At 47.3% G+C, this 12,105-nt stretch overlaps 1 protein-coding gene across 3 annotated transcripts; it reads right to left on the minus strand.

The window, feature by feature from the left end:
* Nucleotide 1: 1 nt before the first annotated feature.
* Nucleotides 2-12,097, minus strand: RUNDC1 (RUN domain containing 1). 3 transcript variants are annotated; one of them, XM_060289971.2, is made up of 6 exons: nt 11,521-12,097; nt 8,247-8,405; nt 7,047-7,245; nt 6,457-6,576; nt 5,150-6,064; nt 2-285 (listed from the first exon to the last, which is right to left on the minus strand). In XM_060289971.2, the coding sequence occupies exons 1-5, from the start codon at nt 12,013-12,015 to the stop codon at nt 5,199-5,201; spliced, it is 1,839 nt and encodes a 612-aa protein (XP_060145954.1). In that variant the 5' UTR covers nt 12,016-12,097; the 3' UTR covers nt 2-285; nt 5,150-5,198. The 3 variants fall into 3 exon arrangements, with proteins under 3 accessions (XP_060145954.1, XP_030696081.1, XP_030696080.1); XM_030840221.3 differs by lacking the exon at nt 2-285 and adding an exon at nt 4,250-4,384 and having other exon boundaries at nt 5,163-6,064; XM_030840220.3 differs by lacking the exon at nt 2-285 and adding an exon at nt 4,258-4,384.
* Nucleotides 12,098-12,105: the final 8 nt, after the last annotated feature.

Genomic DNA, 12,105 nt, shown 5'->3' on the forward strand with positions numbered 1-12,105 from the left:
TGACCTCACTTCCAGTCCCGCCCCCTCGGGCTTCTCCCCGCCTCTTGCGTGGCGCTCAGAATCTGTGTTGAGGGCGGAAGAAGCTCTTGAAGGGAAAGGAAGGCCTGGCAGCTTTTTTATTCCAATCAAACTTTATGAGCAGCTCCAGCAGTAGAAAGGGCAAAGGAGTTCTGCCTCCCCCGGAAGGCTTTTACGTGGACGCAGCTGCTCCTCTGCCCCTGGTTGTAGTTCCTTTCTCTGGCGCTAGCGGGTGGGGGAGGCACAGTTTGAAATTTACTTCTTTTGCTTTGGAAGAGTAAGAAACAAAATAGGACATTTATTAGTACCAACTGTGTACAGTTACGCATAAGGAAGAGACGAAGATCAATCAAACAAGGGAACTTGCCCTCAACATGTAGAGGCTAATGATGTCAGAGACATTTCCGACCAGAATAAAGGAGGGAGATGAAGGACGATTATGGTGATACTAGCAGCTCTGTACGCTGTGTCAGGCCAAGTTAATTTACGTGTATTATCTCTTTTGATCCTCATAACGACAATAAGAGATAAGTAATGTTATCTCCATTCCACAGTTGAAGATACTGTGGTTTGGGAAGGTTAAGTAATTTGCCCCAAATCCACAGCTAGTACGTGATCAAGCTGGGAACTCAGATTCAAGCGGTCCTCCTGAGCCCATACTGTTTACCCAGTCACCAAATTGAGTACCCACTCTGTGCCAGGCAAGATGCTAGGCACGTTAGGTAAGTCAACTGCTATTTAATTCTCAGGAATCTGCATCTTGGGTATTTTCCTCCCATTTAGACATGAGGAAATTGAGATTTAGAGAGCCTAAGGCTCTGATCATCAAATCTGGGTTTGAACCCAGGTCTAGTTGGCTCTCAAACTGAATTATTTCCCATCACTTACTGGAAGAGTGTTTTTAGATTGTTCCTTAGGTGTCTTCCGAGTTCAAGAGAAAGAGAAACCATCTTATAGTTTTTGCTCATTTGAACACTGACGAATCTATAGGATTGGTCTTGGGCAAGATGTGGGAACAATCAGGGTTTCATCATTTCTCTTCTTCAGGCTCTCCAAGGACCAATTTCCCCCGCAGCCCTCAGGACTTCATTCCAATAGTTTATCACCCTGATTATGTACTTATATTTCTATATTTAATGAAAATGTTTTGTTTTAATTTGTAATATGACATTGTAGAGTTGGAAAGGAACTCAGAAATCGTCTACTCTGTCCTCTCAAAGATGAGAGGAAAGTTCTAGAGCAGCAAAGTCACGGAGTTGGTGGCGCAGATCAAGGCTCCCCCGTTCCCAAGCCACTCTTGCCACTGCACCACACGACCCTGTCCATTTCCACCTCCATGGTCTTCTTTCAGCCTCCTTATCTGCTTTTGTGTCTTTTGCTGTTTCTCTCTTGGAAAACAGAAACCAAACCCTGAAATCTTATCATTGCCTTGAACTCTTATCACATACTAAAACTCTCCAAATCAAATTAGTAACTAAATCCTGTGAATTTTGCCTCATGTCTTTTAAATCTTTTCTATCCTTTTACACCTGCTCCCTAACTGATCCAGCTTCAGTTCTTTGTTTTCTCCAGTCCCTCCTCAAAACTTTGGGTGGGTCAAAAATTGCTTGGGATGCTTATTAAATATGCATTGCCAACTGAAGAGATTCCAGTTCAGGTCTGGTGTGGAGCCATGAGCTATAGATCTTATTTTTAGAAAGTTCTCTAAACACAACTCTTAAGTCCGCCACTTACCTGCCTGAAATCCTTCGCTGGCTCTCTGTACCAAAGTTTGAACTCTCACTCCCTTCCTATCTTCTTTGCAGTGTAAGTTCCTGTCTCCTCCACACCCTTCACATACCACCTGGGTTCCAGCCAGCTCAACTACTCAAAGATCCGACCCCTTCTGAGCGCCAGGGTCTTCACGCAAGCTGTTCCGTGTTTCGTTATTCTCCTCCACTGTAGCTGGGCAAAATCCTATCCATCCTTCAAGGCCACTCTAGAATTCTCCCAGGCATAATTCATCTCTTCCTTCTCTATGCTCCCTCAGCAATCCAATCCACACTTCATTTTACTATAGAACATATTTCAGTTGGTTTGGATCAGTGGTTGTCAAAGTGTGGTCCCCAGACCAGCAGCATCAGCATAACAAGCATGGGAACTTGTTAGAAATGCAAATTCTCAGAGCTACTGAATAAAAAACTCTGGGGATGGAACCAAGCAATTTGTGGTTGTTTTTGTTTGTTTGTTTTAATTATTTATTTATTTTTGGCTGCATTGGGTCTTCCTTGCTGCGCGCAGGGGGACTACTCTTCATTGTGGTGCTCTGGCTTCTCATTGTGGTGGCTTCTCTTGCTGCAGAACACAGGCTCTAGGAGCACAGGCTTCAGTAGTCGTGGCATGCACGCTCAGTAGTTGCGGCGCACAGGCTTAGTTGCTCCACGGCATGTGGGATCTTCCCAGACCAGGGATTGAACCTGTGTCCCCTGCATTGGCAGGCGGATTCTTAACCACTGCACCACCAGGGAAGTCCCAGCAATTTGTGTTTTAACAAGCTACTCAAATCTCCAATTGGCTTGCTACCTCCTTTGCTAAAACTTGTGTTCCTTGAAGGCAGGCAGAGATAAGTTCTGAGCACCTAGCCTGGCCCAAGCAGTTGGTGGGTGCTCAATAGTGAATGAATGAAGGCAGAGCATCTTGGAAATCTTTAACGATGCCTTGCAGATCATACAACGGACCCTGCACTTTCATTGGATACATATTCACGGCTCTCTTTCATTCTGTTCTTGCATAGCCTTAGACCTCGGCTGACAGTCCCTCCTCTCCTCCTTCATCCTGTCTGCCTCACTCCAAGCCAAGCACAGACCTCTGTCCTCAGTTATAATACAGATGTTATCAGTGACTAGCAGCTACGTGACTGCTGGCCTGCTGGCAGGCTTGTCTCTGTCTCTACATGTCTTTAAGTTTCATGAAGAACTTGGCAGAGCAATGGCTATCTGCCCATCTCCCTGCAGCCTAGTCCTTTGGCAGCTGAAATTTCTGGCAGGCATGTGGAAAATACCTGTTCATCCACAAAGTGATGGTGAAGTGAGGGGGTGGATAAAGGAGAGAGAGGAACAAAATATCTAGAAGCAGCATGATACAATGAGGTAACATTAACAGTATAAAGACCATAGGATTTGGATTCAGGCAACTTGGGTTCAAATCCCAGCTCTTCCAACATGTAAACGTGGACAAAATATTTAACCTCTGCAGTTCAGTTTCCTCAGCTATAAAATGCAGATGATATTGTTCTGCCTTACATGTAGTGAGAATTAAATTAGGATGGCACACACACAAAATGCTTCTCCTCATGTTAGCATAAAAGCCTTAATACCAGTTTTTGTGAGGATTGGAAACATACTGGGGTGATCCAGGGCTATGCCATACGACTACAGCACTTATCACCCACCCTAAATGGTATCCAGACAAGTGAATTTAAAAGCGTCAGTTCCTAAAGTGGCATGTGTGGTGAGATATGCTGTGGGGATAGGACTGTAGGTCTGGGCAAGATGGGATGATAATGCCAACGAAACTTTCTCATGAATTTGTTCAAGGGGGATAGTGGGGGAAACACCACCAAAGCTCAGCTGATCCAGTGCAGGGGACAGAGGAGAGGCAGAAATGCCAGGAGCCAGGCATTGCTCAAGGAAATACTGATCTGGATCAGATACGCTGACAATGCCCAGACTTATAAACCAAAGCCAGCAGTCTCTAAGGTCTTTGCAGAGAAGCTACACAAAATACTATGATTTTATTAGCAACCACAGATACCATTTTTCACAACATTTTACACTTATCCTGTTTCACGTGAAGGAGGACTAATTCTAATGAATTATCAAGAATAGATCTTAAATAATATCTTACTGAAAACATTAAGTTAAAATGCACTACATAATAGTGCAGACACGAAGCGCAGCTGGCAATTAAATACATGAAACGATGGTAAATCAGTAGTGTTGGGAACCCATTTGGCTTTCCAGAAGGTGATATACTTTGCTCATTTTTGGTCAGTCCCAGAGCAGGATGCAAGCTGAATGTCAAATATGAACTAAAAAGGCTAAAAGAGACCCAACAGGACCAGTCTAGAGTCAGTTCTACAAGGAAATGCCAAGGCCCTTCTTTGTCACCAGTGATCTGCCACAGTTCCTACCCATGCTGTAGTATGATCACGTGGTCAGACCTCCTCCACCATCCAGCCTCCAGGACACATGGAACACACCCTGGACACGTTTCCTTCTGAGAAGCTGGGAGGTGCGCAGAGGAAAGGTTACTCGCCAGAGGACATGGTACCAGACGGTGGCTGTCCTGGTAAACCAGCTCCAAAACTGAAAGACCATCATCTGGGCTGTGAGGAAAGGACCACGTGGTCAGGGACAGATTTCAGTTCTTACCTCTACACGAAAAAGGGCTCATATTAAAATCAACTTTGGGGAATTCCCTGGCGGTCCAGTGGCTAAGACTTGGCGCTTTCACTGCTGTGGGCCCGGGGTTCAATCCCTGGTCGGGGAGCTAAGATCCCGCAAGCTGCTCAGCGCAGCCAAATTAAAAAAAAAAAAAAAAAAAAAAAACCAACTGTGGTAAACACCCTTAGAAATGCTGTTCTCAGATATGCCCACTCCTGGTTTTAGAGGCAGCTATGGAACACACAGGGCCTCCCCTGACCTTGGGGTCAGGAAGAAAGAGGCATCAGTATTCACAAAAGGAGTTTGAATTCTGACCTAGGACTCTCTCAAACCTGCTTCAAGTGAAGGAAGATGGCTCGCAACTTGACTGACAGGAGCCTTAAGTTGTATGTCTTCCAGGACCAACAACTCACTCATGCTGTCCCTCACCACCGTGAAGAGAATGGTTACAGCAACCCGGATTTTCTACAAATCAGACATGGCGTGAAGAGGGTGTGCCATGACTGACTTCTTTTCAACAGGCTCAAGTATATGTGCTCACATGCACACCGTGTTACATGCCAGGGCAGAACCTTTTAACAAGAGGGTCTCCAGCATATCTTTCTGAGATGCTAAGTTGATGGGGGAGAGAGACTTTGCATCATCTGGCTAGGGAAAATGTCTTTAGCCCCTCCTCCTAATTCTTGCTCTTATCCGAGAAGACTAACCGTCTATCCTTACTGAGCAAGATGCTGGTCTGGGGCCAGGGCATTCTCATCAAAAGGCATCTTTGATGTTCTTGAGCTGGCGCACAGCCAGGTCTACAGGGAGGCTGAACTTGAGGCTGCTAAGGCGGCTGAGCAGGTTGAGGGCACTCTCAAAGCCCGTGTGTGCCATGTAGCTCCAGGGCTGGTAGTGGGGCTCGATGAGCGACCCCGACTTGCAGATGAGGTTCACCCAGGACACGAGACGCTGCTCATTCAGCGCCATGCACACCAAGGCCTTCAGTTCCGAGTCTGCACTGCGCTTAAACGGGTCGTGCTCTGTCAGCACCACGTGGATGGCTGTCAGCAGGCTCTGCTTGGGCGTCACCACAGTGCCTCCCATGACAGGCAGGGCGAAGGACTGTGAGAGCTTCCGGGCGGGGGATTCCACGTAAGCACGGCCGTTCTTAGCGTGGTAGTACTTTACAAAGAGCTCCCAGGGGTGCATGGCCTCGGGGGCCGAGGAGAAGGCCGGCAGCAGACAGGCGATGGGGGCCATGACGAGGCTCATCCCCGGTGAAGAGGCGTACAGTCCATGGGCCAGCAGGTCCCTCACGGCCACGGTCAGCTCCTTCCGCACAGCCACGGTCAACTCATCCTTGCCTCCCAGAGAGAGGTCCTGGAGGCTGGCGGAGCTGCTGAAATGGTCATGCGCCTGGTGCCTCAAGGCCAGCTGCTTCACCCTGTCTACTGACACCTCCAGCCTCTTCAATAAGGGAGAGTAGTCCCTGTCAGCCTGGTCCCTCTGCCACAGGGTCTGCGGGATCTGGCCCGTGGCGCAACCGAACTGGCTAACAGCAAAGATCTGGAGCACTGCCAGCACTCGCCGCATCAGGTGCAGCCCTGTCTCCCGAACTCTCTTCATGTCTTCTGCCTTCGCTGCGTAGAAAACACAACGACTCATCAGTGAGAGGCCATAGTGGTCAGAGGGACAGTCAGCAAGTCACAAGCTGAGATCCAGTCTTGCTTCTGAGCCACAGCATGGGTCCCACATGAAGCCAAGAGCCACCTAGGATGTCGCTGGGCTTACTTTTTTTGGTTAGTAATAACTATGTTGAGATATGATTCACGTAACACTCAACTTACCCATTAAAAGTGTATAATTCAGTGGTTTTTAGTATATTCACAGAGTTGGGCAACCATCATCCCCCAAAGAAACCGTGTATCATTGGCATTTCCCACTCCCTACTTCTCCCCGATCCCCCAGCCTAGGCAACCCCTAATCTACTTTCTGTCTCTATAGATTTGCGCATTCTGGAAGCTGTACTTACTTTTGCTGTTTCCTGGAGGTGGTCTGCTGCTGCCAGTTCTGCAGGAGCCGTTTCCTGTCTTCCCACTGGCCTTGCACTCACAGTGTCCACTACCTGTCTGTAATGGGCTTCCTACTTCATCTGCAATCAGAGGTTACAAAGAGGAGACATTTATTTAGCCTCTTTTTGGCAGATTTTTAAAGGCAGAATACTATTTACTAGTGCCTACCACGTGACAAAGCTTTTACAAATAGTATTTCATCGTGTGGAACAGTGACTGGCACATACTAGCTGGCTCAATAAATAACTGCTGAGTGAAGGAAGCATGAATCATCATTTTATGGAGGAGGAGAGCGGGACTGAAGAGGTTAGGAACCTGCCTAACCTCATTAGTCTATGAAGGACACGAAGCCAGTAAGGGGCAGGGCTGAGATTTTAACTCTCTGGTTTTAAAATCCATGTCCTTTCTACTCCACCATGCTGGCTCCCTTACCGAGTGATCAAACCTCTTGCATATACATCAAGGACTGGCACCTTTAGGTGTTAGTACTCAGAATACATATAATTATGATGACATCCAGCCACCCTTCTCTTTCCATCCCTCCTCTGACCTTGGATGAAGCTGATGAACATCTCGAGGTCTCGGATCTGAGTTTTCAGCTGCTCAACCAGCTGTTCTTTCACTCGGGCTGGGTTGACGATCTGAGCTACAGCTACATCCACACGCTGCCGAAGCTCCTCAGTGGACAGTGAGCTGAGGTCCTCGTTCAGATTCATGTCCAGTTTCTTTATTAACTCATCGATGATCACCTATCAAGACTACAAGCCATGAGCACACCCTTTGGAATTTTCAGGGAGAGGGTTAGGAAGAAGGAGAATCTTTACTAGTGTGCCTCCCTTCTACCCTTAAATGGAAATCAAATTTGTGAGAAAAATGGTGCAACTGCTGATCAAGGTGAGGGCACAGGCCTTTTACGTCTCTTATAGAAACAAGGACCCCTGGTTCCTCTCTGACAGAAATGGCTCCTCTCACTGCAAATTTTCTACCAGGCCAGGTAAATTTCACTCAAGAGAACAACAGTGTAAATGATCCAAAGCGGCTGATGATCCCAAAAGCCCCATAGTTAGCTTCCCCCCTGGCCTCCAAGAGAATAAATACTGATTTCCCTTAGTTTCTAGTCCTTCTCATCCCTTCTTGCCTTACTACTCTAGGCAACTAAAGGAAAAGCTCTATGAAACATCCAGGCGTGTTACAACCAAAATATCCTAGTGACAACATGAGGAACAATTTGAAAACCAGATAATGTATAACTCCAGCCCTGCCAGAAAAACAGCCACATCACAGCTCCAGAGAGACAAACGTGTAACTGAGACTGTGTTTTGACTAACAGATTCACCTGTCTGCCCAGGTGTTGCTTTAATAAATACAGCATTAAAGTCAGGATTCCTGGAATATTTATTGACTGGTGCTGGGGGAGAAAACTAGTTTACATCATATGAAGTGCCCAAGTAGAACGGTTTCAATGATCAAATGAAATAAATTATTGCTGTTATTATTATTTATTACTACTATTATTAATAATAATAGCCACCAAAAAAACAAAAAAGAGCTCAATCATCACATTAGAAAGCTTTGGCATGTGTGTTTCCACATGTGAATAAAGACTGGTCCCAGGTAGCAGCAAAATTTCCCTTTGATATGGGCCAGCAGTGAGGCTGAGGGTGAGCAAGCTGGACAAGGCTGTCCTGCGAACGCTGGAAGGGACAAGGTAACCCAAGGCAGTGGAGGAGGCGCCTCTGAATCTGCTCACCCGCTGCCTTTCCAAGACCACGGACTGTGGCAGGGAGTCGTAACTGCCTTCCTGATAGGCAAACGTCTCCAGGTCATCGAGCTGCGTTTTGAGCTGCAGTATCAGTTCCTTCTGCTTCTCCCTTTGGGTTTCCAGATGTTCCCGTTTCTCCTGCTCACTCTAAGATGGGAAAAGATTTGGGTTGATTTCACAGGAAAAGAAAAAGTCAGGGCACGTTATGAATTCTCTTAAGCCAATAATGACTAGTAAAATATAAAATGTTTCCAAGTAACCCGAATGAAATACAGAATTCATGGGACACGTTAAAAAATGAGAATAATTATTTCATCGGGGCAATTTATTAAATGCGTGTTTTCTTTAAGAAAGTATTTATCCTTCATTGGAAATAGGATATAAGTACAATGGGGCCTTTCATTAAGATTGCTTCCCACCCCCTCAGGTCTAGTTAAGATTGACACAATTTATCTCAGCCAAGACAGCCTCCCTGGAATTAAACATGCTATCCTCCAGAGCCAATTACCACAGAACAAGTCCTGAATACTTGCTACAGCCAAATTTTGCGAGAGAATCTGGAGGTAAGGGTGTACAGAGAGGCTTTATAACTCATATCAGTTTTCTTAAGGTCCAAAGCGCCTCCAATGTATTGCAAAATCAAACAAACACAGGTACCTGGGGCAGTGAAAAAAATTCAAAGCCAAGTAATAAGGGTGAGAAGGTAATTAGGTTTGAGGAAAAAAAAAAAAAAGTTCGATAAGGTTCCCTGACCAGTGACGCCTTTTCTCACTGTTGGCCACCCAGTAGTTTCTACATTTAAATGATGAAAAACCCTTCAGAGAGGTAAAGCCTTGCCAATGTATTCTCAAATACTGGTTCTTCCTTGCCTTTTTTGAGTATCAAAAACAAAACAAAGCAAAACTAGCAAATCATTTACAGGTGTAAGGCTGCATTTTAAACTAGATGTCTATAGGATATTAAATTTAATCTTAAAATGGTACTTACCAAGGCCTCCAGAAGTAAGGTATGAGAGAGAACAAATGAAAAACAACAAATTAACTGTTTGTTTAGCTATTTAAAAAGCAATCCCCTTGCTTTAGCTTTGCTCAATATGAAAGCAAGCCTTTTCTCAGGGGATACTGCCTCTCCAAAGCTTTCCCAGTGTCGTGGTTTTTTCTTACAACCCTGTTCTTCTCCCCAACTTAGTGGCCTAGCTATTCTTTAAGAGGTTTCCTCGATTTCCCCAGGCAGAACCAATCACTTCCTCTGTATTTTGTACAAACTTCTACTCTAGCTCATGTCACATTATAATGATTTGTTTAAGATTCTGTCTCCCCAAGTCTATGAACTCCTTAAGGGCAAAGGTCCTGACTACCCCCAGGGCCTAGCACTGTGTCTGGCACAGGGTAAGCTCTCAGTACACATTTGCTGTATGTTACTGAACGCAATCAGGTTCAGAAGGCCACATTCCAAATAATGAACTCTTACGGAAAAAGTTGTCTAACCAGCCCAAAGGGAAAGGACTAGGAAAACTTTGTTTTTGTTTTCATTGTATCCCATCCCAACATCATGAAGCCAAAGAAGAAAGAAACCAGCCATAGATCCTGATTCCATTTTCATGACTGTGCCTGCTGAACGCTGTTACCTGCCATGGTAATTACTGAGTATGCGATTTACTGGAGTGTGGGCAAACATGTTTACTAGGTGAGAACAATGAGCTCTGGTGCAAGGCAGGAAATAACAGAAATAATTTCCAGTATGAAGCGAGAGAAAATACTGGTTAAAAAAACAAAAAACTGGAACTGATAAGTAGTAAATCGTTTGGTTCTAACTGTCCCCACTTTGGCACCACCTGTTCATGTGTCAATATATGCACACAAGATTACAGCTGCTTATTAGGTGTTTTGAGCGCTACAGTTTTTTTTTTTTAAGTTGTACACTGTTTCTAAAAGTAAAAACGGACAACCAAAAGAGCACCACATCCACACCAAACCTTTGGTGCTCCTCACTCCTGAACAGGGCCTGACCACAGAAATTCTTTCTATCCTACCTGTTCCTTAAAAGTCTGGCAATTTGGGCTTCCCTGGTGGCGCAGTGGTTGAGAGTCCGCTTGCCAATGCAGGGGACACGGGTTCGTGCCCCGGTCCAGGAAGATCCCACATGCCGCGGAGCGGCTGGGCCCGTGAGCCATGGCTGCTGAGCCTGCGCGTCCGGAGCCTTTGCTCCGCAACAGGAGAGGCCACGACAGTGAGAGGCCCGCGTACCGCAAAAAAAAAAAAAAAAAAAAAGTCTGGCAATTTGAGGACTTGTGCAAGGAGCTGTGGGTATACGGAGAGAAGGGTGGAACAGTAAACACAGGACTGCACTGGAAACATTTCAGATTAAAATAAGCAAGTCAATATCTGCTGATAAGTCTTCTTGGTTAAAATCAATTTAAGTGGGAAGAAAGCCACATATGGGTTGTAACCTAAATAAGAAGGTGGAGAAAAAACAGCGAGTCTCTTCCAACAAGCTATCTACAATTGTGCACTTCCAGAGGTTCAAAGACTGTAAGGAAACGTCCCCTGGGGCTGTCATACAAATTCTCAGCATTCAGTGTTGACTAACTGAATGAATCTTGTCACAGTTACCAACGGGGCTTCCTTTAGAACACCTAGTTATTAAGTAGGATGGGGAAGGAGTTTCAAAATACCAGCATTAGGAAATTCACATAATTAGGACTTGTGTTTCTTACAATTACTAAGAGACCTTGCTGTTCACCAAAGCTCTCACCCAGACAAGAGTCTGAAGATCAAAGACATTCTCTAGATTCTAGGAAAGCACAGACAAGGAGTGCATCTAAATTTCCATGGATTTCAATTCACTTGCTCTTCTCTAAGCAATTTTCTCCATCTCCAGGGTCGGAGAACTCTCACAACAAATGTGCTGAGGGCTTAGGTTCTTGAGGCGACAGCAAGGCGAGCGGGAGCAGCACTGTTTCAGTTGGCTGCTCTGTTGCCCTCTGAACACTCTCCTCGCTCATCCCTCTTCTGCCTCTCACCTCATCACACCTGCATCTCTTCCCACACCTTTGGTGAACACCTCTCACCGTCAGCTTCCCAGGCCTCTCTGTCCTCTTGCCTTTCAGCAGGTCCCGAACACCTGTCTGGTCTCTTCTGGGACACGCATAGCCACCTAGACGAGCCGGCTTCTCACCAGTGCTACCTCCGTCCGCGTTAGCATCGCCGCCCACCTACCCCTCTATTCCCATATCCCTCGGGGCGCGGCCCCAGCTGTTCACCTGGTCCTCGCCCCGCAACCGTGGCCGGTCCCCCGGCATCCCGTCGCCATCATCGCTGGTGGGGTCCTCTGGGCTCCCGTAACCCAGGACGTGAGGGCAGCCGCGGAAGGCAAAGTCCTCGAGCTCGCTCAGGAGGCGCTGCTGCTCCGCCGGCGCCCCGCGCACCACCTGCCGCAGGCGGAACTGCACCTGCGCGAAATGCGAGGACAGCGCGAGCAGCGCCGAGTCCAGCCGCCGCCGCTCGGCCCGCAGCCGCCGCAGCGTCCGGCCCGGCGAGTCCGGTGGGGAGCCCGGGGCCGCTCCGGGCTCCTCGGCCGCCGCCTCTTCCGAGAACGCCGCCGCCCCGGGCCCGGCCTCTGCCACCGCCCCCACCGGCGCCCAGCGCACTGCCTCGCACGGCGGAAGCGACTCCTCTTCCTCCTCTTCGTCCTTCGCCTTTGGTCCAACGGCCGCTACCCCCGTTACCGGTTCAGCAGCCGCTTCGAGAGCCGCCATGTTTCAGGAAACGCCGCCGGACGTCAGCCGCGCCCCCCGCTGCCATGGCAACGGCGCGCTGGCAGGGAAACCCAGAGGAGCGGATGGGCG

The sequence above is a fragment of the Globicephala melas genome, chromosome 20 (assembly GCF_963455315.2).
Source record: "Globicephala melas chromosome 20, mGloMel1.2, whole genome shotgun sequence".
NCBI classification, from domain to species: Eukaryota; Metazoa; Chordata; class Mammalia; order Artiodactyla; family Delphinidae; genus Globicephala; species Globicephala melas.